At 42.4% G+C, this 25,832-nt stretch overlaps 4 protein-coding genes across 11 annotated transcripts in view; 3 read left to right on the plus strand and 1 right to left on the minus strand.

Annotated features, from left to right (window-relative positions):
• Cdi (serine/threonine kinase) overlaps window positions 1-2,355 on the minus strand; it is a 48,506-nt gene extending 46,151 nt beyond the window's left edge. The window contains exons 1-2 of one of the 2 annotated variants that reach the window (XM_076306307.1): window positions 1,719-2,352; window positions 1,533-1,602 (exon numbers count right to left, since the gene is read on the minus strand). The gene's annotated coding sequence lies outside the window, so the exon portion shown is untranslated. Of the gene's footprint in view, window positions 1-1,532 lie in introns of both variants that reach the window. The other variant, XM_076306308.1, reaches the window with a different exon arrangement.
• A 1,683-nt stretch (window positions 2,356-4,038) lies between these two features.
• Ns1 (Nucleostemin 1) lies at window positions 4,039-6,840 on the plus strand. The gene is made up of 8 exons (XM_076306535.1): window positions 4,039-4,186; window positions 4,323-4,427; window positions 4,497-4,864; window positions 4,932-5,319; window positions 5,394-5,751; window positions 6,054-6,276; window positions 6,358-6,529; window positions 6,603-6,840. Exons 1-8 carry the CDS (start codon window positions 4,168-4,170, stop codon window positions 6,695-6,697), a joined length of 1,728 nt encoding a protein of 575 aa, XP_076162650.1. The 5' UTR covers window positions 4,039-4,167; the 3' UTR covers window positions 6,698-6,840.
• Window positions 6,841-8,599: 1,759 nt separating this feature from the next.
• Window positions 8,600-13,485, plus strand: LOC143144670 (arylalkylamine N-acetyltransferase-like 2). 2 transcript variants are annotated; one of them, XM_076307314.1, is made up of 5 exons: window positions 8,600-8,847; window positions 8,919-9,192; window positions 10,037-10,218; window positions 11,719-11,879; window positions 12,533-13,485. In XM_076307314.1, the coding sequence occupies exons 2-5, from the start codon at window positions 8,976-8,978 to the stop codon at window positions 12,732-12,734; spliced, it is 762 nt and encodes a 253-aa protein (XP_076163429.1). In that variant the 5' UTR covers window positions 8,600-8,847; window positions 8,919-8,975; the 3' UTR covers window positions 12,735-13,485. The 2 variants fall into 2 exon arrangements, with proteins under 2 accessions (XP_076163429.1, XP_076163428.1); XM_076307313.1 differs by having other exon boundaries at window positions 8,601-9,192.
• Window positions 13,486-13,968: 483 nt separating this feature from the next.
• The window catches only part of Ccap-r (Crustacean cardioactive peptide receptor), an 80,390-nt gene continuing 68,526 nt past the window's right edge, over window positions 13,969-25,832 (plus strand). For 2 of the 6 annotated variants that reach the window (XM_076306959.1, XM_076306964.1), the window contains exons 1-2: window positions 15,600-16,342; window positions 21,668-22,437. In XM_076306959.1, the coding sequence (XP_076163074.1) occupies window positions 22,261-22,437 (177 nt within the window). In that variant the 5' untranslated portion in view covers window positions 15,600-16,342; window positions 21,668-22,260. Of the gene's footprint in view, window positions 14,561-15,599; window positions 16,343-21,667; window positions 22,438-25,832 lie in introns of those variants that run through there. The other 4 variants (XM_076306963.1, XM_076306961.1, XM_076306960.1 and 1 more) reach the window with 4 other exon arrangements.

The raw sequence follows: 25,832 nt of genomic DNA on the forward strand, positions 1-25,832 counted from the left end.
TCGTGTCAATAACAATCGTTACGGATTCGAACGGCCTCTCTTTTATTACGTCCGGTGAATCTTTTTTGAAAATGTTCAAACTACTCGCGACGCTCCTCGGTTACGGACCATCGATGCGGTATCGACTCGTTTTCGGAAACTATGTAAAAACAAAAACCAAATAAATATTTTTTTTTTGCGGAATAACGCGTTTCCAGATACTTTGCGCGAAAAATCACGCTCGAATCGCATTTCGCGCAAAATGTCGCGACAATTTTTTTTATCGCGATAAACGTAGAGCGCGACGTACCCCATTGAGCGATCGTATTAACCCCTACGGCACGACATCGATACACTGCATCGGCCTAACCCATATCCATACCTAACCAACGTAACGCAACCTAATATATACCTACTTCGCCATACCGCATTGGCCCAATATCCGTTTCGTAGCCGACGCACAGGCCTAACCGATCTGACCCGCGTCGAACCCGATATCGTTGTATTGTATCACCCGGCCCACGTTGAACGTAACTTACGCCTCTGTCTACCCGCACCTAAGCGCATCTAAACACCTAAATCGCGCGTGGTCCGTAAGTAACCCACAGCCAAGGACTTTCGTGTACTCCGCGATCCCACGAGCGTAACTTTCCAACGATCGACGTAACTTCGTTACGTTCCTGCATCTGCGAACGATTCGCAGTTCCGGAACCGCGAACGGGCGCACGAAATATCGCGAATTTTGGCCTTCGACGCGCAACGTGTATCCGATAATGGTACGCCGAGTTCTTAGCCCCGGAAATGCGGACGAATTTGTTAAATAACGCGGATGTGTGTGTGCACGTTGGCTGAACGCACGACGATACGTTACACGGTTGTAAACGGCGATTTGATTTACAAAGCAGCGCTACTTCTTCCACCGGTACAGCGGACGATCGTTTTCACACGCGAGAAACGCAATTTAAGATAAATTACACAGTACAATTACCGGATCGTGTACATTTAATTGGGGACGTCGTGCGTTGCAACTGTGTTTCTACACTGCGGAAAATCTATGTATCGAATGTCACGATTCAGAATCGTGTCCCAGTTTTGACAGTTAAAGCTTATCGACTATCCGAATAACCGCGAACACTCGGCAAGTAACGAAGCACTTTTTGCGAACTCTTCTCGTAACGTTGCTGCCTCCGTGATGCACGTGACAGGTAAGAAAACGGATGGAAAAAAAAAAGGCAGAAAAACTTGTTCGAAACGGGAAAATGACGCGCAACGTAAATACGCGATTTCGTCCAACTACTGCCACTATTTCGAATGCGGTAAAAGGTACCGATCAGTGGATTACATAAAACAGCACTATTTCCCTAATACGCTTGACACCCGATTACGTAGAAACCAGCGGCGAAACAACTGTTCCGGAATACAAAGTGCTTCTTCGCTGTGCCATAGTTCACTGGTTCTTCCATTGGACCGAGGGGAAACGCGAAAACCGCGATAGAAAGTTCGATGCACCGCGTCTTGGAGGTAGCGGAAAAACAAAATCGAAGCCACGTTACCTGCGCAAACGAAGACGATGTGTACCCGTTGGTTTTCCACGTTCCGTGGAGGATGCGTTCCGCACGGGTCCTTGGAGAAGACGGCAAGAGCACAGCCAATAATCGGAGAGAAAAACGCGGTTGACGTTAGCCTGTCAGTGACAACTGTCGGAACACGTTCGATCGCGAAAGCGCCGTGAAACTTACCGGGGCCTCGTTGGCACCGTGGCGTTAGGATGATTTTAGAAGACCTTGAACCACGTGAGGGAATTCGGGCTGCTCGCGAGAAACAACACGTCAAACACTGTCGACAGGCTCGGACGAGACGGGAGGCATGACCGAACTCGGCATCCGCGCACGCTGTCACTTTTGTTTACTGTCCGAGAACGAAGCTCTCGTCGATGGAATCGCGCGACCCCGACACGACGCGACGTTGATCGTCGAGATTCGATCGCATCGCACGATCGTGATCGTGTATCCTCCTTTACGACCAGCACGATTTTTCTTCGATCCACCACCTTTGCACCGTCGGTGGCTCGAGTAAACAGTGGGAACACCACCGCGAATCCGATTTGAATTTTCTAGGGTAGACTGTACGTCGCGGATGCACTGCTATCTACTACCACCGTACACCATGCACAAGGGAACACCGCACCTCTTGTCACGTTGAATCGTTGCGCACCGGGTTCTCGGGAAAATGATACAAAACGATGGAGCTTGTTCGCGAGAATGCGAAAGAGACCGATTCACCGACAACGCCAGACAGCGGCCATTACAGAAATGAACTGGTCCGACGCACGCCGTCTACCGGCGATACCCGACGTTCCCAGCCTACCCCCACCACCGCGGTTCTGTTAATGAATCGAATGCAGAGAAGCACGTCTTTCGAACGCGGGGACTGGCATATGTGTAGCGAAAAACCGAATACCTGGTTTACACCGAAATTCTTCGCTTACTTTCTTGCCAATTCGCGCAAGGTTCCCTCGCTTCGATCGAGCCCCGCGAATATTTTACCGAATCGTTACCGAGAAACGAAAATTATTTCGGACGAAAATCGAATTGGATTTCGAGAAAGACGTTGGACTCTGCGCAATCAACGTGACCTTTTTTCATCGGTATATAGGTGCTTTTTCACCTTCACTTTTTACATCGGCTCGAGTACTCATTTTACTTAACATTGTAGCTTTCGAACGAACGAAAAAAATTGCCTGCATTAGGCGAGGTTATTCAAGGTCAATTTACGAATATAACGCGAACATTCTCGCACCTGCTCGTTGCAGCGAAAGGGTTACGAACGATCCGAATGTTCCAAGAGATTAAAATCGGTTGACGAACGATCGAGGAAGTAGCGAGAATTCCGTAAAACTTTGTATTACGATTCGCCAAGTTTTTTCTATCGTCGTCCTTGAGCCTTTACGTTACCGTGTAACAAAATCGCTTTCGTCTGTTCGCTAATGCAATTTACTTTTTCTCTTAATTTGACATGCATTCCTTCGATTCGTTTCAATATATAGAATGTTCCCAGTTAATTGCGCAAAAAGGCTGAAATGTAAGAAGGCTTTTATTATTTCTTCCGTCAATTCCGATGCTGTCGAAGAAAAATGTTTTCTCTTAATTTTCAAGGTCGTCGTAAAGTTACCGTGTGTGTTTGTAAACGTTGCGTTTCGTTTTTATTTCGGTGCTACGAAATTAAAAACAAAATCCAACATCGCGGGAAAAGATATTATCGAACAAAGCAGATTCAAAATGACCAATTTTATCTTCTTTTCGAATCACGCGCGAATAACACAAGTTTACTTCGTAGAAAGAAACCTTTCGTTACTGTGGTCGAAAAAAGTAACACTCCTTCCTAGAATGCAGTGTGAATGGCATTTGGTTTAATTCAGTATAAGAACAATGTTATTATGAAAGTAACACCGTGAGAATAAATGTAGAGAAACTGTATCACTTGTTCAGTGGAAATCTACGAAACAACGATTTCACAGCACGAAATAATTTATGAGAATTTCCATTCCGACCTTACTACCACGGTCTCGTCTCTGCGCCGCTAAACAACTACATACTTTTTTGCCAAGCGGAATGAAAGTGTGAGAATTCTCATATGCATACAAGTATGTATACCTTTCACTGTCTTTTAACGAATTTCAGTTTCTCGTAAAAGTACTAAAATTTCTACACACTGTTGACGCGATGTCAACAACACGATGTCATTGATTTATTTTCAATTTCCTAGCCCTCAAAATGATTTGAAAATTATACTCACAAATTTTCATTCCTAATCTAAATCCAGATTCTTTCGTTTTCAGTGCTCTTTAAATTCGTCCCAAATCTTACATGGACATTCTTTGTGATTTGCTTTGAACAGATCGGAAATAATTGAAAATGATTACGATTCAAGGAAAATACAAAAACTGATGTTTTCATAAAATTAAATTAAAATGGTCCGATTTTATGCATGCACTGAACTCACTGTACATCGTTTACGTTTTTACGTTTACCGCACTGGTTCCAATTGGTTTCTAACCTATCTTTTGGATACGGATACGCTCGTACGCACGTACGCACGTGATAACTTTAAGCGTACTTTATTAGCCGTATAACACATTTAAAGTCATTGTAAATAAGAGTTACGCATTAGTATAAATAATCCACGAAAATGGCAAAATTTTGTTTAAGTAAGTTAAATAATTATAGTATTTGAGTCTTATTTCTATACGATACGGATAAAGAAGGTTATGTTTACTCCTAATTGTCTTCGATCGTATAAGACTTTATTTGTACTCTATTGTTAAAATATTGTATTTATTATAGAAAAACAAAGCAAACGAATGCCAGCTCGAAAGAGGTATAAAATAGAGAAAAAAGTTCGTGAACACAATCGCAAAATGAGAAAAGAAGCTAAAAAACATCCTAAAAGTATGTATTCTGTCTCTATGTATAAACAGAATACTAGAAACCATTTAAATATTATTTTAAATTTTCTAGAGAAACCAAAGATCATCGAAGTTCCGAATCAGTGTCCTTTTAAGGAAGATATATTGAAGGAAGTAGAATCCATGAAAAAACAACACGAAGAGGAAAAACAAAAGCAGCGCGAAGCTGTGCGTGAAAGAAAACGACAGCAACTTGCCAAAACAGGTTTACAAGGATTAGTTTCAGCGGCAGAAGATAAACAAGCAGGACACACAGAGATGGAAGTAGATACCGTGCACCCAAAGATAAAAGAGGTGTTGTCTAAGGAGGAAAATTCTCTAAAAGCTTACTACAAAGAGTTCAAGAAAGTTTTAGACGCGGCTGATGTTATTCTTGAAGTTGTAGATGCTAGAGATCCTTTAGGAACCAGATGTAAACAGGTAAAACAAAGTATACCTATTTATATGCTTACAAGTAATAATATTAAATAACTTGTACAATTTATAGGTCGAGGAAGCAGTGCAATCTGCAAAAGGAAATAAGCGATTGGTAATTGTTCTGAATAAAGCAGATTTAGTACCTAGGGAAAACTTGGATCAGTGGTTAAAGTACTTACGCGGTAGCTTGCCAGCTGTTGCGTTTAAAGCGTCTACCCAGGTTCAAGCAAAAAGATTAGGTAGAAGAAAATTAGGGAAAAAAACAGAGAATATGATACAAGGTGGTACTTGTTTTGGCGCAGAATTACTCTTGTCTCTGCTTGCAAATTATTGCAGAAATGTTGGCAATATTAAAACTAGTATTAGAGTGGGAGTTGTTGGACTTCCAAATGTGGGTAAATCTAGTGTAATTAATTCCTTGAAACGCAGTAGAGCCTGTAGCGTAGGAAGCACTCCAGGTACGATATATTTTGCACGCTTAAATTTATGCGCAGATTAATTTCTTTTGCACCGCTTAATTTCTTATCCGTAGGAGTAACGAGAACCATGCAGGCAGTGCAACTGGATTCAAAAATAAAGTTGTTAGATTCTCCAGGAATAGTCTTTGCCGATCATTCTTCAGGGGAGAACCCTGACGAATCATCCGTAGCCTTAAAAAACGCAGTAAAAATACAATCCTTGAAAGATCCGTATACACCAGCGACCGCGATTTTGAAGAGAGTTTCCAAACCACAAATAATGGAATTGTACGACGTGCAAGAATTTTCAACGCCTGACGAATTCTTCGCTTTAAAAGCTGCTAGAATGGGAAAGTTTAAGAAGGGTGGCATCCCCGATACTGTAGCGGCGGCTCGTAGCGTTCTCGAAGATTGGAATTCTGGAAAGATTAGGTATTTATGGTGCACCATGTTTTATTACCTTCGTAGCGATTCGCGAAAGATCAGTACGTAGAACGGCCACCAAAGACGCAAGCGATCAAGCACTCGATCGATCAGCTGATTGATGGTTCGCGTCGCAATGTTTATTCTTGTAATTCTCAACCATTTTTAACCGTTATAATTTTATGCTAGTCGCTGTAAACAGTAAAGTAAAGAAGTAATTTAACATAAATGAAGAATAACTTGAGTTTTCTGCTTGAAACACAATTGACACGTTTAAGATACCTAAACATATATCTGTATGTTTTTTACAGATATTATACTGTACCACCTGAACAACCATCGTGTCACATATCCGCAGAAATTGTCAGTCAAATAAATAAGGAATTCGACATCGATAGTTTTGTCGCAGAAGAAAAAATGATGCTCGATACCTTTGAAGGAGAATCTGCAAAAAAGCAGATTGGTGATTCGTTATTGATCGAAAGTTCTGGTCCAGTCACATCTTTGATGGAGATTGAAAAGGAAAAGGAAAAAGTAAGTTATGCGTATTTACACGCATTTGGGATATAATTTTCTACTTTCTCGATAATCGTGAGTAAAGATCAATATTTACAGCAAATAAAAATACAACAAAAGTTGAAGAAACAAATGAAAAAAGCAAAAATGAACGAGGCTAATTCGAGAAAGAAAAAAACAGATCCGCTTTTCGAGCTCGAAGGCAATCAGAAACTGAACAAAATTAAAAAATTACAATTTAAAAAAGAAAAAAAGGATAAAGCTAAAAGAGGTGAGCACCTATCGAAAACTATATTTTATCCTAAGAAGATTGATTTTTATTACCGACAATTTAAATTTTACAGAAAAGTTAACTACTCGTTTGGCGGATCAACTCAACGAGATAAATCTCTCGACCTCCGATAATTACGACTTTAATGTCGATTTTGTGGAAAAATGAAAATATTGTAAAAACCTTCAATTGTTATAAATAAAAATTACGAAATAATTGACATAAATTTGTACCTGTATAAATCACGTTTGTACGTGTAATGTAAATAATCGATAAAGATGTGATTTAATAAAGCTAAATTTTTTTTTTTTTATAGAAACGTTTTCTCTTAATGTGATATTTCGATGGGTAAACTGACGCGGCAAGTAAACAATTTTTAACGCAGCAAAAATACGATGTAAGAGATAAAATTTGTTCCTTAGTCATTCTTTTAAACTAACGTTTGAACATTGCACAACAATATCGAAATGGTTGCAGTCACGAGCGGGGTTAAAAAGTTAACATTATTTATATGAATATTTACATTTACGAGTCGTGTGAAGGCAATTTTACTACTTAAAAAAGAAAATAGTACGTAAATAATTCATGGAATAGCGTGCAGTTTGGAACGATCAGTTGGCAAATTCAACGATATAAATAAAAATGTTGAAACAACGACTACTGCTTCGACTGTGAATTATATCGGTACACGATTTCTACTTTTGCGGCAGCTAACTTACCTGTTAGACAAGGATCACGGAAGCGTAAATTAAAAATATTATTGAGAGCATCTGGTTTGTCCAACAAGAAAACAAAGAACAAGAAAAGGCCTATTTAACTTGCAAAAATAAATCAAAAATAGAAAATAAAATTTTTCCATTACTCGTGCACTTAACTGTGGCTTAAGTGAACGAATCTCGATGTAGATTTCTATTTATGCTATAAAATATATAAAACCGTAAATTCGTGTTAACGCGACATCCCGAGCACGTATCGCAATGTCATTTGTTCTCTTAGCGTGTCGTTATCTTCGATTTTGACTAGCAGTCCATCAATTCCTCGTAAGAGATAAGAAATGCGTACCGAAAGAACACTGGACTACATTCATACGTAACACAGTCCATTATCAGAATCGACGAAACTTTGCATCCAATCCTTTTTATCTGGCTGCAAGAGCGTAGCGAAGCATTTCCCGATAATCCAAGATAAGCAATAATCCAAAAAGATAATACCCATTTAAAATATTCGTCGTTTTGGAAATTAGGCAAGGAACTTTTACAGTGTCGGTACGAAGATGTTTTCGTACCGAAGGATAGAAAAATCATCTTTGAAATCAGCAATGCTGATTCACGATGCTTGGCCTAGATTCAATTTCTTGGGAACCTCGCGAAGGGCTCGTTTTCGAATAAATTCTTTCGAGAATAACACTCGTTCTCTTCTTTCGACCGTGGAAAATACTTGTCGGTTGTATTTTCGATTACATCGTTTTCACGAACAGCAACATCTTGCTCAATCGGTATATCAAAACACGAGTCATTGTCGCAATCAGCGAAAATATAAACGATGCGAGAGTTCATTGCGCGACAAATAACCGTGACGAACACAATTCGTCTGTTTCTTCTCTGAACGGAAGTATCGGTATCCCACGAAACAGTGGTTAACGAGGAACCAGCAATGACGCGAAAATGTTATAAAAAATTTCTCCGCATTCGTGGCATTCGTTCTTTCAATTGCTGAAACAATTTTACCGCGACTTATCATCTTGATAGACGGTATCTGTCAGAGTAAACCGGCAGGAAATTACTTCTATCGTTCTCCAGTGAAAAATTAAAAACTTATCTCGAGATACGGAAACGTGAAATAGCTGACAATTAAGAAACAACGGGATCAACGGAGGAAAAATTACTCGTTATCGAAAATACAATTAGAGGTGAGCCGTACAACGAAATTGGAGTGTTACCGGTAGTGGGACGATAACCGAGTGCGATAACACGCATAAGTGTGATCGGAGCAAACTCGTAACGTGTGCGTGACCGGAGGGAACTCGTCGCGTAAGTGTAATCCGAGCAAACTGTACCCAATTTGTATTATAACATTACGTATCGTTAGACTCTCGATGTAACTCAAGACGATTCAAAAATTCTCTTCTCGTAATTCACACGCACACGAGTTTCTCTCGCATTCTCGTTTTAATTCGCACACCGCGCACATTAGCCTATCAACACCCGCTAGATGGCACGATCGCAAACGTAGTCTACTAACAGTGATAACAGAGTTTTTAGTCAGAGATCGACGTGTTGCACAAATCATTGGTCGTTCGTCGAGAACACTTGGACGAAGTAAGAATAACAGAACCCGTAGGCATTTGTTCTTGCATGCGCCATCGCGTTGGTTCTCGAACGAATTTCAGGACAACCGACCCGACTGACCGTCTCTGGTGCGAACAGTTTACCGTCGTACAAGTAAAATGAGCAACGAGGGAACCAGTGAATCGTCAATTAAATTTCCATTGAAACCCCCTGGCCAAGCGAAGGTGTGGAATGTGGTCGAGTGTGTGAAAAAGGGTAGGCAGGGCCCACCGGTGAAATTCTCGATTCAAGAGATACCCGAGGACAGGTACGAGGATGTCCTCGATCACATGTGTAAATACTTCATAGCCGAAGAGCCTATTTGCAAGTTCTTGAGTAAGTTTGTGCAATCCATTTTTTCTTCTCCCACCGCTTCGACAATCGTGAATTCGAACGAATCGTGCGCCTTCGGTGCGAATTGTTCGTAGATTTGTCCGAAGAGTGAACAAAAAGTTACGTTGGGTTATGCGGCTTCGGGAAATACGGTCAGAGGTTCGTTCTCGTATCACGGTGTCGTGTGTTCACGCGACACAGCGAAAAAAAAGAATCGCGTCACCGTGATATTCCCGCGTATATCTCCAACTCGTAATTCGAAATACTTCGCGGTAACGAATCACCTTGGATGGCAAAACGTTCGGTCGGATACAGTTTTCGTTCGACCGTAGAAACAGCACGAAACAATTTCCGATATACGAGTAATAAATAAATTTCTCTCGTTCCTGGGGCACTCCTAATACTTTCCATCGGATTTTATTTCATTGTTTCTCGATACTCGTGTTTCAAATTTGCACCTTACGGACAGCGATTTCTGCTGTCACTTATCAGATAACGCTGTAATCTACTTGCACTTGGAACGTTTATAGCCGATGATTAAGTGTTATCCAGCTTCTAGACTGGATGTGTACATTGAAGAATTTTTTCAAACGATAACGATAATGCTTCGCAAAAGTTTTCGTAAGAATTGCCGATGAGATTATTTCGTAATAGCGAACGTAATAGCGTGCGAGAGTATTCGAATACGCGTAACGAAGGGTGCAAGAGAGCGAGAGAAAGAGATTCTATGTTAATGATAAACATTTTCTGTTCAAACGATGCATCGACTCGACCGATATCTGTAACAATGATACGGTTCGACTCGTGAAACGTTCGAATAGCATTGAAGCAACGTTGAATTCTCCAGATGCAAAAGACGATCCGAACTACGTAAGCAATTTTCGACAAATCTGGAAAGAAATGTTGAATCAAGGATTGTCCGTGGCGGCCTTTACGGCGAATCCTAGAGGTGGCAAACCGTTGCTCGCAGGTGCAAATGTACTGGAATTAAACCGGAAAGGACACAAATACGATTTCAGTCATTTAGAGGTGATTTCTTCTCCTTTCGTCCGTTGTAGTTCACAGCGTAAACAGCTCGTAAATACGGTGAAACGTATTATCTTTAATTGCGACAAATAATCTAAAGTCTGATGCAAATGTCGATCGGAACTTGAAAAAAACAAAAGAAACATTTCGATGATCGTCGTAAAATCGATCGGATGATACAGCTTTCGAGTTTAAGTCCCTCCGCATGAGATGTTAAACCATCGTCGTTGATAAACATCTAGATACGGTTAATGCTAAATTCGTGCATAAAAATATATATATATATATATATATATATATATATATATATATATATATATATATATGTATGTATGTATGTATGTATGTATATTGGTATAAAGCGTGGAAATCAATTATAAACTGTTTGTCAGACTTTGTAATTACAATTTGCTTGCATTTCTGACGGTGTTGTGTAACACGAGTACACGAATTTGCATATTAATAGTGCATTGGTTTTCAACCGGACGATACTATACCGTACTTCCTTCACCCGAACCGTTAATCGACTTACATAAATTAGTGTACACGTAGACAGAGTGATCCGTTATTCGCCGCACAATCGAGGAGGGTGATATTTCGCGAAAGATCCAATTCGAAACCGATGGAATTAAATTGTCGGGGGTAGCCCTTTTTGTCGAAGCGAAGCTCGGTTCGGTATCCATTTACCACTATTTTCCTCCGGTTTGTAAATATCGGCGGTATTGTTATTCGTTATCCGTTATCGTTGTTGCTCCACTTACAGAAAATTGATCGATCTATGCGCATATACAGCGCAAGATGATGCACACTTTGCGTTGGAAATGATACATTCGAGACACAGTTTTCGTTTTTAGAATTAGAAAAAATCTTCCCGAGATGAGATGATAAATATTTGCGAATTTAACGGTGAAACGGTGCAATCGTTGCGGCGATATTTTACACAAAATTTAGTAAAATTGGTACATTGCACGCGGAGAGATCGTACGGAGTATAAGTTCGCGTGAAAAGAAAGCAAGTTATTGTACCAATTGCGCGCAATTGTCTTACATCGTTTACAAAATTTTCCGCAGCGTCACCCTGCGCTCGATACGCGCTCAGCCTTATTAGTCTTTATTAACGCGTCACGATGTCGAGGGACACCAATCGCGAATACACGGATAGGTTACACGTGATTCGAAGAGCGGAACGAACGTGGATCGGTTCTGTCGTTGAACAACCGCGAATTTTCTCGTCGAATACGCGTAAGAAGAAATTTCGAACGATTCGTAATATAGGAGAAGTCTCCTTCTGTCCCGTGACGTCGGTAAAACAGTCGTTTCTCGACTATCGTTCGTAAAGTTTGTATACAAACACGGGAGAGCAAAATGCGGTCTACGATAACATTTGTCGCATCGATTACCGGCCGAATAATGCGATGTTCGTCGGTCGAAACGCAACGTAAATATTTATATTTCGATACGCGTCGCGAATAACACAATTGTAACGCACGAAAACGATTTACAGACGGAAAAGGAGAAACGCGTAACACGGATCTTGATAGAAACGCAAAGAGAAGCCAAAGTCCATGAAAAATACGGAGTGGATAAATACCTATCCGCGATGGGACTGTCCGTGAATCCGTTGTTTCAAGGAGCCTCGTTGGGGACTCATCTTCTCAAAGCAAGGTACGCAAGCTTATCGTTCAATCGTTTTCGACGCATCATAATTTATCGAGTACACGAAACGCTCGAACGACTTAAACGGAACTCTTTCGAATCGCTTCATTTTTTCCTCGAGTACAGCAGAGACTCGGGTCGTCACCGAGTTATCCGCGTTACTCTCGATTTATCGTAGAATCTATTTGTTCGTTTACGGGCAACAAACCCATCGATTTCCAAAGAAAGATAAACACACAGTGCCGTAACTTGAAGAAAAAAAGATTACAAAGGATCGTTCAACCGACCACGAAATTTAGCGAAAGATACATCGAAGAAGTCGAGAGATTCGGAGTATTTATTAACCGAAGTGCAAACGCGTGTAATAGAATCGAAATTAAGAAAACGAGGAGCTCTTTGCCGCGAAAATCCGAGCAAACCTGAAAGATCTCTCGAGAAAGCGTACAAACTTACGCGAATTAAATGTTGCTCACGGTCGATTCGATAATTCACGATTACGAACAAAAGAGATAGATTTGGTAAAGAGACAGATATAGATTTGTATCCGTACAGCTCGGTGCGAGATCTCTGATAACCCGAGAGACATTGGAGTGTCGTTAATGGCGCGAAACATTCTTTTCCAATGATACTTTCCATTAATATTTGAACGATTTCTGCCCCAGGGAGAACATATGTCGCGAGTACAACATTTCGGTAACGGCGACGTTGTTCACTTCGGCGATCTCCCAGATGCTGGCTGCACGCTGCGGTTTCGAAGAGCTGATGGTGAAAGATTACGACAGCTTCGTCGACGAGGAGGGAAACAAAATATTTCCAGGCATCGAGACAAAAGTCATGAAAGTGATGGCCAAGAAGTTCTTTTAGCGCCTAGACTATTCATTGTAAACCACGTTACCGCGATTATCGAGTTACAAGATAACTGCACGGTTCTGGTCGAAGCCTTTGGAAACGCGACTGAGAAATTGTTTCAGTTTCGAAGATTCGTTTCGAAGACGAGCGAAGTTCCAGTTCTTGTTTCGTAGAATTCGATGCGTTTTTTCAAGGGCTCGAGAACCGCCCTGCGAACACGTTTCTCGTTCGAAAACGAAACTTCGATCGAAGCGAGGTGAACATTTATCGCGAGTCTGCGCGCCAATGAAATCGATCGGCTCGAGAACGATCTACTCCCGCCGTGTATAATCTTAATCCACGACGCGAAACGTGGAATGAAAATTGACGGAAGAACGTACGAATGGATTAAAATAAAATGTAGGAAACACGTTTGGGTTCGTGGAACGATTCACAGAGTGCTCGTAGTTCGATCGATTTTATTTCATTTTTGATCGGGTAAGTCGATCGAATGTCGATACATTGGGTTCCTTGTTCTTAACGCGCAACTTTTAAATTTAAGTCGCGATTGCTTCGTAACGATAATCAACGTTAACTAGTTTCGATAAGAATCCGAATTCGAAGGTACGAAAACGAAAAATAAAACGCACACCTATTGTAACGCTTGTAATCAAATATAAATTGTAACGCTCGTAATGAAATATCAAAGAAGGGAGCTTTTGTAGGAGGAAATACGAAACCTTTATTCGAAAGATAAATAAAAGAACAAAGCTTCCACGGAAGAAAATCCACCAAAGTGTAGTACGGTTAATTGTTCCGCGTGGACTCGAAGGAACTAAAGAATTATGGATCTCGATCGGTTGGAAAAGTGAAGAAAAAGTATGCAAAGTAAGGAACAAACGTCGCGCGTCACTGGAGAACTTTACGTACGCGATCGTTTAATTCCCCCCCGAACGAACACGAGTGAAAAACGAACATAATTTCGAAATCTGCCAATATATAAGAAATATAAGAAATATAAGAAATATAAGAAACGAAAAGAGTAGAGCGAGCGGGGATCGGTGGTTCACCGCACCGCTGAACATTTTCCAAGGAACGTTTTCGTCACCGAAATACTCGACAAGCTCAATTAACGATGGTCCTTCGAACGTTCGGTAGATAGCGACGAGCCGCGAATTTTAATCGTTCGCTGGTACGGAGCTACTCGTAACTGTTCTTTTTGTCATCGGTGCGCGGGGAAATGCGGGCTATCGCGCTTCCGTTGGTATCGGCGAGGAAAGGACATTCGAATGCATCCGAGACGTTGCGTTAACGAGTCTCGGTGCGACGAGTACGCGCATCGACTGGTTAGCGAACGAATGCGGGTCGCACGGGTGCAATTCGATGCGGGTTTTACGAGCGTTCGAAATTCGGGGAAAAACGAGCCGGCTTATCGGGAGAAGGTAATCCTGGTCCTGCGCGCGTTATCTTTGCGCACGGAAGGGAACCTTGCGATTTCGTCTCGAGTCTCGCGAACGATCGACGTATCGTAAACGCTGCTTTGGCGGGTATCTGGGAAGAGCTGTAACTGCTCGTGACGAAACACCGCGGTCAGCTTCCTCTGATCGCAGCGATCGTGCAACGTACCTGTACGCTTCGACACGTGCGTCGTTCAGTGGGTTGCGCAACGTTCGAGAAGCTGCGCGTTTAAGGAATCCTGTTCATTCGACCATGTTCCTGCGCGACAGATTCATATCGGTCATCGAAACTTGGGTGTTTGGAAACCATCGGGAAGTATCTCAGGAACGGTTTTAAAACAACTGAAACCGTTTCAACATGGAGATTTGTTAAGGAGAACACTACTGTGAGACGTTAGAAAGTTGGTAAGTTTTCCGAATTTTTGTTACGAGTTGGCTGCTAAGTGAAAAACGTAGGATTTTTTGGAGAATGTAGATATAACTTTCAGCTTCGTTTTAGAATTTTGCGAAAGTGAGAATCGTACAAAATGGCGAAGTTAATAGGTGTTCTTAGAACCTCTTCTGGTGAAACAATGTTTGTTGGCTGTGACAGTTGACGAGAATTGGGAGGTTTGAAGTAACAGTGTTGTCCATTCGTAGACTGGAAACTATTGTCTAAAATGTAGCGTAAGATTTTTCGAAAATTTTCATAATCGTAGAAATGGTCGAAGTTTGAAGAAAAAACAATCATTTTTATCCAAAAAAAAAAAACAATTTTAAACGTTTATGAAAAGTTATACAATTCGTTAAATAATATGGAGATTATTCTCTGTGGAGAATATCTTTCTAAAATTTGAAGTAAATTCGTTAAATGTTTGAACTTCGAAATATCTTTTCGAAACAATTCAATTTTTTCGACTCATCGTGATGGTGTCCCTCCTTAAGGGAATGTTCGTTTTTTGCAGGGTCGAAAGAATCGATTTCATACAGTGTCTAGAATATGCGCGTTTACAGATAGATAACGATCTACCTTTGAAACGCGTAAACTTAGAGTTCCTCCATGCGTATGTTACGTACATTTTTACCGTACAAAGATCATTCTATGCTCTTCCGCGCGTTCAGTCAATTTCTGCGTTCCCGACACCTGAATGTAGTTACGTTCGTTAACTGGTGCCGGTAGCGAGCAACGAAACGGATTAAATCGTAGACACCGCGCAAGAGGCGTCTTCTTCGCGGTTTCTTGGAGCGTCGAACGCGCGGGAAAATTCGATCTGTTTAACGCGCGCGCAGAGAGCGGCCGCGTCGAGGGCAACTCGGCGAATGTCAGCGGCTCCGGTTCGTCCGCGCACGTTTCGCCAGGATCTACTTCGCGCATGCGCACGAGTGCCGCGGACTCCTGCACACGTACGCCGGCCAATCGCGGAAGTGTGAGTTAGAGAGCGGTAGTCGTCGCGGGTTCGTTCGCCAGCGCCGCAGTCGCGTTCGGCGCGTCGTACGAGCAAGTACGTTCTCGTTCGTTCCGATCCCGTTTCCGTCTTCCTTTCGGCGTTTATCGTTCCAACGTCCCTTCGTCTCGTTATCCTGTCACCTTGTCGTCCAATCGCCCGACTCGATCGCGCGAGACTCAGCCCGCGAAAACGACCGCGACTCGAACAGACGATCGATTATGTATCGAGCTTGAAAAGCAACCCCAAGGATTGCTCTTCGAAGGTGAAAAAGCCATCGGGCGTTGATTTCCATTTCCTCGTAGTCGCGTATCAGGGTTTCTTTTACGCTCGATCCGTCTCGGCGAGTCCTCGTCCATGAAGAGTACAGCGTCTCGGTGATCGAATCGATAATCGAAGCGGTTTGGCGATCGATCGTTCCTTCCCCGTAATTTCTCGAAAAGTAGTTCTCGTACGGGTCGATCGGGACGACGTAGAATAACGAACAGTGACCGGGTGTTAAATTTACCGGTAATATTGTACCGACGATCGTCGGTCAACTGAAATCGATCGTTTCTCCGACTCGAGCTGTCTCCAGCAAGCTCGTTCGCGATGCGAGTTTCGTTCCTCGCGGACGAACAAAAGTATTCCAGGACGTAGACGTTCGTATCCCGCGACGATCTCGAACGCCGATCGAATAAATTTCATCCACCGGACGGGTAACGTAACGTTCGGTTCCGGTTACGTCGATACGGTCCTCGAAATATACCGAGCCGACGAAAAGGTAAAAGACCGCTAACCTGTTGCGCGACGAGGAGAGATCGTCGACGCGTTCGTGTTTCTCGTTCGTTTCGATTCCTCCGACTCGAACTTACATCCGTTCTCGTACGGTTTGTCTTTACCTCGTTCGAAAGAGTTTCCTCGAAAATACTCGAAACGATAGAAATCCACGAGATTCACGACCTTCTTACCCGACCGGTACGACTCTGCGTCGACGGAGAAGGAAATATTGCCACGATTCATAGATGCACTTTGCACATTTTTAAAATCATCGAGTTCGTTGGATAGAAACGTGATTTCGTTACACGAAACGCAACCGAACGGAAACTCGAGTTCTTTTTTCCTTTTATCGACCCTTTCTCCGGATTCTCGTCGCGTTCGCCTTTTCAAAGTCACCGATCGGACAACGTAATTTCCGACCAATCCGCGAATCGACGAATATTCGAACGCGATCGCGAATTTCAGATTTCGAGTTCGAGTAAATTACATTCGAGTCCTTTCTCAGGAGAAGGATTCTTGGATCTCTCTGGTCTCGCGTCTTCGATTTATCAACCGAACCTGTATTGAAACTTGGCGCTTCGATTCATAGTTTTACACCCGTGAACAATTTTTGATAAACGCAACGCGCGACATAATTGAATTTTACGCTCTCGAACCAAAGTACAAAGAGATCGATACAGCGGACGAGGAACGTTTTTAACGGAATGAAATATAATATGCGCGTAATGTGCAATACGATGCACTCGGTAGGGGCACGATCGAACGTTTGGATGCATCGAATTCGCTGTCGATCGACTATGACTCGTAATTATCGGTAAAATTGTATATATTCGATACGTTCGGTGTCGCGTAAATTTTATATAATTTTAACGTTCGTAAGGAACGTCGTTGTCATCGAGAAGCTTAAAATGCACTATGAAAACGCTTTATCGAAAGAATAGGAAGAGCAATTACACGCGGATAATTCGTCAGAAATTTCCATCAAATACGACTCGAGTAAGATATGTATCATTTTTTTTTTTTAAATGGAAAAACGCGTTCGTTCGTTACGAGTGTTCGTAGAATATTATTACGTAGAACTATGCATAGCGCGATTTCGGTCGACGTATCAACACCATAAAATTTTTCCATAAAAGACACTCGATCCTCGGATAGTAACTCGTTAACGAGACGAAGTCGCGCGACCGATGATCGAATCTTTGCGTTCGTTACGTTCGAACGACGTTCAAGTTTTATTGAAATTTTCACGGTGCGAGATTTCGACTCGTTGAGAGTAATCAATTCGTCCTGTGTCAGGAGCGTTCGCGAGCGACGTGACAAAGGAAATTTTCGTTAGTGAATCCATCGGGAAACGAACACGCTGGGTATCGATTCGGGACGGAAAATGGAGAAAAGATAGACCCCGTGAATATTATGTATCTCTGTCTGGTATTTGTATCGAGCTTGGGGAACAGAGAAGGCGGGAAATCCGGTTTGAAAGCAAAAAGAAAAAGCAATGTTTTTCCCTTCGGTCGATTCGTTTTTCGCCGATATTATTTCCAACGAACGTGTGCTGCGTCTCGTGTTCGTTTTTCCTTTTTTCGATTGGTTTTTTTTTAGCTTTCGGAGAGGAAGCGAGTCGAATCGCGGTTACAACTTTTCAATTATCCGGCGCGTGTAATTCCACGCTTAGCGAGACACGTTTCCACTTTGACCCCGTTATGGAGCGCGGACTCGCCACTTGGAAAGTTTCGTACCGGGTTGCGACAACGAGAACACACTTTTCACGGGGAGAAATATTTCAAACGATGGACCCATTTTTGACGACGATCGTTCGACCAAACTTTTCCCGTACGTTAGAAAAATGTTTATTTTCACAACCGCGCACCACAGCGCTAGAATCGCGCGATAATTCGTCTCGTTTCCTCGGTGAAGTTTCACTCGTTCATCCAGGATCGGTCGCGTTTCGATTCATTCATTTAACACAACCGTTCGAGAAATATTTCAAGGGTTCACTGTTCTTCGACGATTCGATTTCTGGAACAATTCGTCGCGACTCGCGGCAAAATAATGGTACGGTGATCGGGTAATACTCTAATGGAAGAACAATCGCGAGGTAACCGAGCTCGAGGCAAAAAGCACGGAGAAACGGAATCACGGGTGCGCTTGATCGAACGATATTCCCTTTCAGAGGTACACCGCACGACACCGACGTTCGTTCTCTTCAATTAAACCGATACACGTTGAAACATCGCATTCGATATTCTTTCCAAGCGGGTGTATCGGTCACGAGTCGTTTCTTATTAAAACGATCGATGTATCGTTGCAAGTGGAATTCGTTCGATCGTACATCATCGAACGAAGTGTCAATAATAAGGAGCAATTCGATTTCGAAGGATCAATATTTCGGGCGCGTGTTTCCAGCCTGCTGGAGGAATTAAACGCACGGAGGCGATCGACGGTTGCGTTTATTCGTTAATAGGATTGGATCGCGCGTTGTCCATTATTATCGAAGTGGTTTCTGAAAATTGGAATTCGATGGAAGCACTGTTGCTCGTCGATCGTAATGACTTCGAATTAACATGGAAACGATATTTCGTTTCGCGCGCGAGGGCAACCGTTTCTCGACGTTTGCGTTTCGGGATGTGTAGAAAATCTGGTAACTCGTAACTATTGACAAATATTTTCCAACGATCGCTAAAGTCTGCGTAAGATGGAAAAAATTGCGTTTTTCCAAGGGGAAGGAATCGTTGCTTCGAAATGAAACGGCAATCGATCGTTGCAAAATTTAATATCGATATTTCAACGATCGCGTAACTTTTTCTTACTTTTTACTTACTCAAAGTTACCGGTTCCTATTACTTTCGCGATGAAATTTTCTTTAAATTTCACAGCACGTTTCTCGAAGACGTCGTGACTTTTTCTATTTTCTACGCGTGGTCGATTTTAAAAATTCCTCTTTTTTTTTTAATAGATACGATTTTTAAATATACTTTAATATTCTGAAATTTGTCGACAGTTCCAGCGTTAATCGTGCTCGTAGAAAAGGACTCGTTGAGCGTATATTTCTAACGAAATTATAATTACCCGCGTAACCGTGGAAACGAAAATTTTCCTTGCCAGTAGAAAGTGAACACCGTTGTGTTCACGTAGCTCAAATACGTAAGATTTCAACGTTATATATCAATACGTAAATACGCGAAAGTAATCGGAATCGATAACTTTGACCGGTAGAGAAGTAAGAAAAAGTAACGCGATTGCTGAAATGTCGATATTAAATTTTGCAACGATCGATTGCTCGTTGATCGCAACGTTGTTGCTCGATTAATTTTCATCGGTGAGTAACAGTACAGGCACACGTGTACATTCGTAAATCTAAAGCTCGGATCCCTTTAGTTCGGTCGGGTCTCGTCCTCGCGAGTTCGTTTCACCGTCTCTGGCATCTACTTCTCGGATCTTGCACAAAGGTCAGTACGTGAAATATATAGCCCGCTATAACGAAACTCTCCCACGTAGCGAAGAAACGTTATATTTCAGCTGGAACAGGTTCTCGAGTTTCCGCAAATCCTGATTTTTACGAGAGCCATTTGCAACCGGTCACGTCGCGACCTTTTGCGCCCGTACTGACGGACGTTAACATCGTTATACTCTTTCTCTCGGTTACATTGTTTTAATGGCTCGTTCGAAGCTCCGACAATATCCAATTACCAAAGTCTCGGTCGAAAACTTTGATCGTCGACTAATTGGTAGCTTGGTTCGCCCTTTGGAGCGACGACACCGGGCCTAGGGCGTTTCGTGGCAGTTGTCCACGATCGTGCAGAGACCACGCGTAAAAATACATCGGGAAGTAGAGTTTCTTTTTTTTTGTTTCCTCGGGAAGCTCGATCCTCGAGAAAATCGATCTCGAAAGTTCGTTCGGGGCTCGTGTATCTTGGCGATAGTTGGCCGCGCGTCCGTCCATTACTCGCTACTTCTACTTGCGCTTGTGTTTGTAAACATTGACGGCGGCACGGTGCTATCTGTTTTCCGTCGGTTTTACTATCTTCCAACTGGTTAGAACCACTTAAAATAGATAATACCGTGCCACCGTCGATGTTTACAAACACCAATACGCGCTGAGATAGCGAGTAACGAGCAGCACGTGTCGGCCAAGTACAGGAAGCGTACAACCTTCGTTACAAGAGTCGAGTACGTACGAACGCGTATATATTCTTATGAAAAATAAACTCGCGGAAAAAAAATGTTCGTCCGGTGTACGAATGCACGCACACGCGTACAAAATACGTACGAGGACGTTTCGAAGACTGGTTTATCGAATTGAGCGCGTATCGGACGAATTTTCAACGTCGATTCCCTCGAAAACGAAACGTGCTTTTCGTTCGCTCTCGTCTCTTTGTAACTCCATCTTTTTCATCCCAACGTTGCGCGTTTCGAACCGAACGTCAACGATATCGATGATCAAATTTTACGATTAAATTTTCTACCACACGGTCTCGATGCTCGAGGTATCTTTGGGTAAAAAATTCTGCGGTTTCTTCTCTTAACGATTTTTTAACGGAACCGTTGATACGTTTCGAAAACTCGTATCGCGTTTATTTGAGCTACGTTTTCGTTTTTTCGAGGCTGGAATCGTTAGTCGTCTTTGCAATTACCGCGCAACAAGGTGTACTTTCCATCGAAAAACAAACACAGTGATTTTTGCTTGCGATTCGACGATAATTTTGTCTCTCGTCCAACTCGAGACTTCTTTTCGTCTGCCCTTGAACGAGATCGTGGATACGATCTAGCAACGGGATTTAAATTGTCGGAAATTGTTTAGGATAGAAGAACAGGCAATCTGAAATCGATTTTCGAGCGAACTTTGCGATCGAAAGTCTCGATGAGTTTTCAAAACTATCTTCTTGAAATTCTTGCGGATGTAAACAGCAAAAGTATATCACCACAGAATTACGCTCTTGTTTTTATTTTAATTCGTTACGGTGAAAACAAGATGTTTAAAAGAATGAGTCGCGACGAATGCATCGCGATGTTTCTCGATGAAAGAAAAACCCGGTTTAAGTATCCAATAAATAAGATATTTAATTTTGTTTGGTTATGTATACGTACATATACGTGAAAAGCAAAATCAGCGATTAAAATACTTTGGAGTTTTCTGCGAAAGAAATATTACAATTACCACTTATTTTCGACCCGAAGAAGAATACTCTCGTTGAATACTCTCGATCAAAAATAAATAGTAACGATACGAACAAATACCGTCCCTAACCCGAGGAAAACGAAACACTAGCCCCCGTCTCTCCTCGTGTATTTCAAATTTTCTAAAAAATAAACCAATTGGTAATCGTACCAGATATCCAGTAGACATCCAATTTTCCCAACGTGCATTCAGAACTGTATCACGTTCGTAGTAAATTGAAGTCAGAAACAGTATCAATGGGTTTAAAATGTGCCGCAAAATGCAGTCTCCTGAAAAATGTAGCCTTTTAAAGTAAATCGTGCACCACGTCGACTAACTTTTCAATCGTATCACAGGAGGAACGAGTCCAGTGATCTCTGCGGGTGGTACCGATTCGAACGATTCTCAACAGTTGCGGTAAATCTCTCATAATAATTGCCGAACGAACGATCGATCGCGATTAGGTGGACACTGGATGGTGTGACGGGCATGTGTCGATCGAGTGGACCGTAATCGGAGTGTCTCGCGTAAAATCGAGGGAAAAATCGAAAATAAAAGAAAAAAGAAAGTCGATCAGCTTCCGACCGGTTCTCCGCACCGGTGAGAACGAAAGATGAAGTCGTCCGACGCTTAGCCGGTGCTTATTGACTCGCAAGCGATGAATTTCTCGCGGGAGACTCGCCGCGCGAGAACTTGAATCCGCGAGCAGTAAACACGATTAGAGACGCGTGGACGTCAGTGGTGGTAGGAGCAGCTCGCGATCAGAGATGTCCGTGGAAGGAAACACCGAACGGGGAACAACCGGAAGGAACCAAACCAAGCTGGACGAAACGAGCCATGGGAACCGAACCGAGGATCGCTTCGACAGCCTCCCGGAATACTTCAACCTCACCCTATCGGAGACGAACACCACGGAGGAGATCGACTCTTTCTACTTTTACGAGGTGGGTTTAAGAAAACATTTCAGACACTATAAATACACGCGTCTTTCGAAACACACCAGCTCGCCGATCGGATCAGTTTTTAACGCGATTATTAGTCTTTTCAGCGTTTCACTTATTCTGTTCTCGTTTTGACTTTCTCGCGTCGATTCAATCTTCTTCGGGCAATCATTTAGCGGTTATTGTAATTTAAACATCGATCGATTTGAATACAATTGGAATAATTGGAAATTTGAATCGTCTTTCAATTTTTCAAGGTTCGAACGAACATTCTGTTCGATGTTATTCCTCGATATTAAATACACTGTTTTTAGTTGGTTTTTAAATTTTTAATTCTTTTACTTTAATCGGGGAAGGATTCTGGGCCTATAACATGATAAAGTTTTACGATGTGGTTTTAAATAAATCGCAACTTATTTGGATACTGCTTAATTTTAATAGGTGTTGTACAGCACGTGTTTCTCGCATTATGCGTTCTTCTGGGATATTAATGACTCGCATCGCGCGTTCACTCGTCGCTCACACTTTCGTATACGTTATGCGGGTACTCTAGGTTCGGGTGTTACCGACTTGCGAGTAATTGTACGTAATTGTGTTGGAATGAATGCAACAACGATCTTAAGGATGCCAGATGTCGATTTTTGGGACTGTCTCCGTATTGGCGCGTGAGGGTCGTCCGCCACGCGGTCAACGGTTTGGCCGTTTACGTTTTTGTTTTTCCTACCAGTCGAGTTCCAAGTCCAGAGTCACGAAGACATATCACATTGTACTCCTCGAGTTCCTACATTGTATTCTTGTGTGTACGGGAACTATACTACTAGATACGCGAGATCCCTGCATATCATAATAAACTACTTATTATAATCTGAACTTTCCAACAAATTGTATTACTTCGCACGATCGGCTCCGCGCGAACCTTGTCGGCTGCAACCGGGATCGAGCGCGTAATCTCGCGGTTCGAGAACACGGCGAATAGTTCGCGACTGTAAGGTTAACGCGTTACGAGCTTCCGTGTTTACCATCGGCTGCGCAAGTCCAGTTTCAAGGCGGAATTTTGTCCCCGGATTCGAGTCACTCGTGTCTTCCTCGCGCGCCGATCCGTGGAATCGGCGATCGAACTCGAAATACGAAATTGTTACCAAAGAAAAATATGGCAACTTTTTACCGAAAGAACGAACTCGAAATACGAAATCGTTAGCAAATAAAATATGGGAACATTTTTCCCGAAAAATCGAATCGGTAATGGAACTCGAATACGAAATTATTCCCAACGAAAAATATGATAAAATTTGAACTGAAAAATCGAACTCGAAATACGAAATCGTCCACAACGAAAAATATGGCAAACTTTTTACCTAAAAATCGAATCAACGATCGAACTCGTAATACGAAATTATTCCCAAAGAAAAATATGGCAACTTTTTACCGAAAAATCGAATTCAAAATACTAAATAATTCCCAACGAAAAATATGGCAAACTTTTTACCGAAAAATCGAACTCGAAATACGAAATCGTTCCCAACGAAAAATCTGGCAAACTTTTTACCGACTACTTCGTTGGTAAAAATCCTTGGTACGTGGAGACGTCACCGAGTCGTTCCTCGCGAAAGAATATTTTTTGCTAGAAGAGAACTGGACCGTACGTAAATACACAGAACGCGAAACGTACGCGGGTTAAGGGCACAGAATTTTCCTGTGGCTCGACGACAAGCTTCCCGTATCCTTCTAAAAAGATATTCTTCTCGCAACGAATCGATCTCTCCGCTCCAAATCTCCCCCCGAAGACCGTGCAGTCGTTGGCGCGTTTTTCTCGAAAGCCGGGCAAACCCTTGGACACTCGAGCCGCGATAAAACTCGGAAAAATCGAGTCATCTTCCACGTCGCTACGTAGGATTTCCCGTGCAAACCTTTCACGTTCGATATTTCAGCGAGAGTTCCGCGAGACTTTAAAATAGAAGTCGTTAATAACGTCCGATCGTATATCGCGCAACATTCTCCGACAGGCGAGATTCTTCGATATTCTCGAGCTTGACCGGAAGTAGGTGAACCCCTCCGGAAATTATTTCGTTTCGAGGATACGACGTCGCGGCGTGACGTTGAAAGAACGGGGAAGCGGCTCTTTAGTCGCGAGCGTATAAATCTTGTACGCTCGTGGAGGCTGAAACGAGGACAAAATGGAACCCGAGACAGTTTCGAACGAAACGTTCGGTCATCTTGTAACCGTCCCGGTTACGGACCTTGTTCGCGCGACATCCTGTCGATTCTCTCGATCCTCTTCGAATTTTTCTCGGTCCACGGATATCGCGAGAGCGCGCGAAAAAAACTTTCCTTCGTCGCGACGGCTGCCCTATCGTTTAAAAATAAATTTATCTGCTCGGTCTTCTTCGTTCGCTCGCGGGAACAAAAACGTTATCGTCCTAGATACGTCGGAGGACTCCTCGCTTAGACTTTTTCCAGTAGATTCTACCTTGGACGCGACAAACGTTCCAACGATCTTCCACTTGCAGAGAATCGGTCTTCCGTGTCGAGTACAATCGAATATTTTCCGAAAGGTGTGCCAACGGGATATCCAAAAATGCTCGCTCGCGTGAAAGTAATAATAATAGCAACTTTATCGAGACTCGTGGATCGTAGAATGGAAGTTTCGGTGTTAAATATATTTTATATCGTTGTTATCGTAAAACGGGTGTATTGTACTACAATAACATTTCTCCACGCAAGTAAAAAGGCCGGTCATTTAACAACGAACGAAGTTAGAGGAAGAAATAATCGATAACATCGACCAATAAGTAGCAGAGTATTTTCCTTTTCGTTATTCCACGAACCTCGATCGTTGTCTCTGTTTCTTACCTCGATTAAAGTTTCACCGTACCCGCCACGCTTAAACGTTCAACCCCAAATGTTTATCCCGTTTAGAATTCTATCGCGCGAAAAGGAGACGAGACTATTTCGAAAGAACGAGACAAATATTTTTACTACAATGAAAGAGAGCTTTTCGATCGTATCGGTACCGAATTCAATGAATTATTTCCTTGAAAATATTCCACTGATAGACAACAAGTTTTGCCGACCAACTGGTCGTTCGGTCAGGTAACACGGCCCGTTTCCTTTCGTAATTGGATCGTTCTGTAGCAATCGAGCTCGACCTTTGCTCGTCAATTAATGGAGCGAAATGCAACCATGTACGGGTATATTTAGAGTCGAAACATAAATATTGCGCTCAATGGACGGAGTAGCGTGCCCGCGTATCGTTAATAATGTTTGCAGAAACCGGGGATCGTCCGTTGGGTTGTAACCGAAATAATTTTCGTGCGAAATTTGTTTACCGTTTCGGTGAAAATCGTACGGAGCGTGGAAACAAACACCGATTCGCGTACGAAAAACACGTATGCTTTATG

This window comes from Ptiloglossa arizonensis, chromosome 3, assembly GCF_051014685.1.
Source record: "Ptiloglossa arizonensis isolate GNS036 chromosome 3, iyPtiAriz1_principal, whole genome shotgun sequence".
NCBI classification, from domain to species: domain Eukaryota; kingdom Metazoa; phylum Arthropoda; class Insecta; order Hymenoptera; family Colletidae; genus Ptiloglossa; species Ptiloglossa arizonensis.

What these genes read in the sequence shown, in the direction of transcription:
- Ns1 (XM_076306535.1), top strand. An exon ending in TTGAAAAGGAAAAGGAAAAA is followed by an intron (nt 6,277 to 6,357) that starts GTAAGTTATGCG and finishes CAATATTTACAG; the next exon opens with CAAATAAAAATACAACAAAA. An exon ending in AAAGGATAAAGCTAAAAGAG is followed by an intron (nt 6,530 to 6,602) that starts GTGAGCACCTAT and finishes TAAATTTTACAG; the next exon opens with AAAAGTTAACTACTCGTTTG.
- LOC143144670 (XM_076307314.1), top strand. Translation starts at nt 8,976, where the DNA reads ATGAGCAACGAGGGAACCAGTGAATCGTCAATTAAATTTCCATTGAAA. An exon ending in GCCTATTTGCAAGTTCTTGA is followed by an intron (nt 9,193 to 10,036) that starts GTAAGTTTGTGC and finishes TGAATTCTCCAG; the next exon opens with ATGCAAAAGACGATCCGAAC. An exon ending in ACTCATCTTCTCAAAGCAAG is followed by an intron (nt 11,880 to 12,532) that starts GTACGCAAGCTT and finishes TTTCTGCCCCAG; the next exon opens with GGAGAACATATGTCGCGAGT.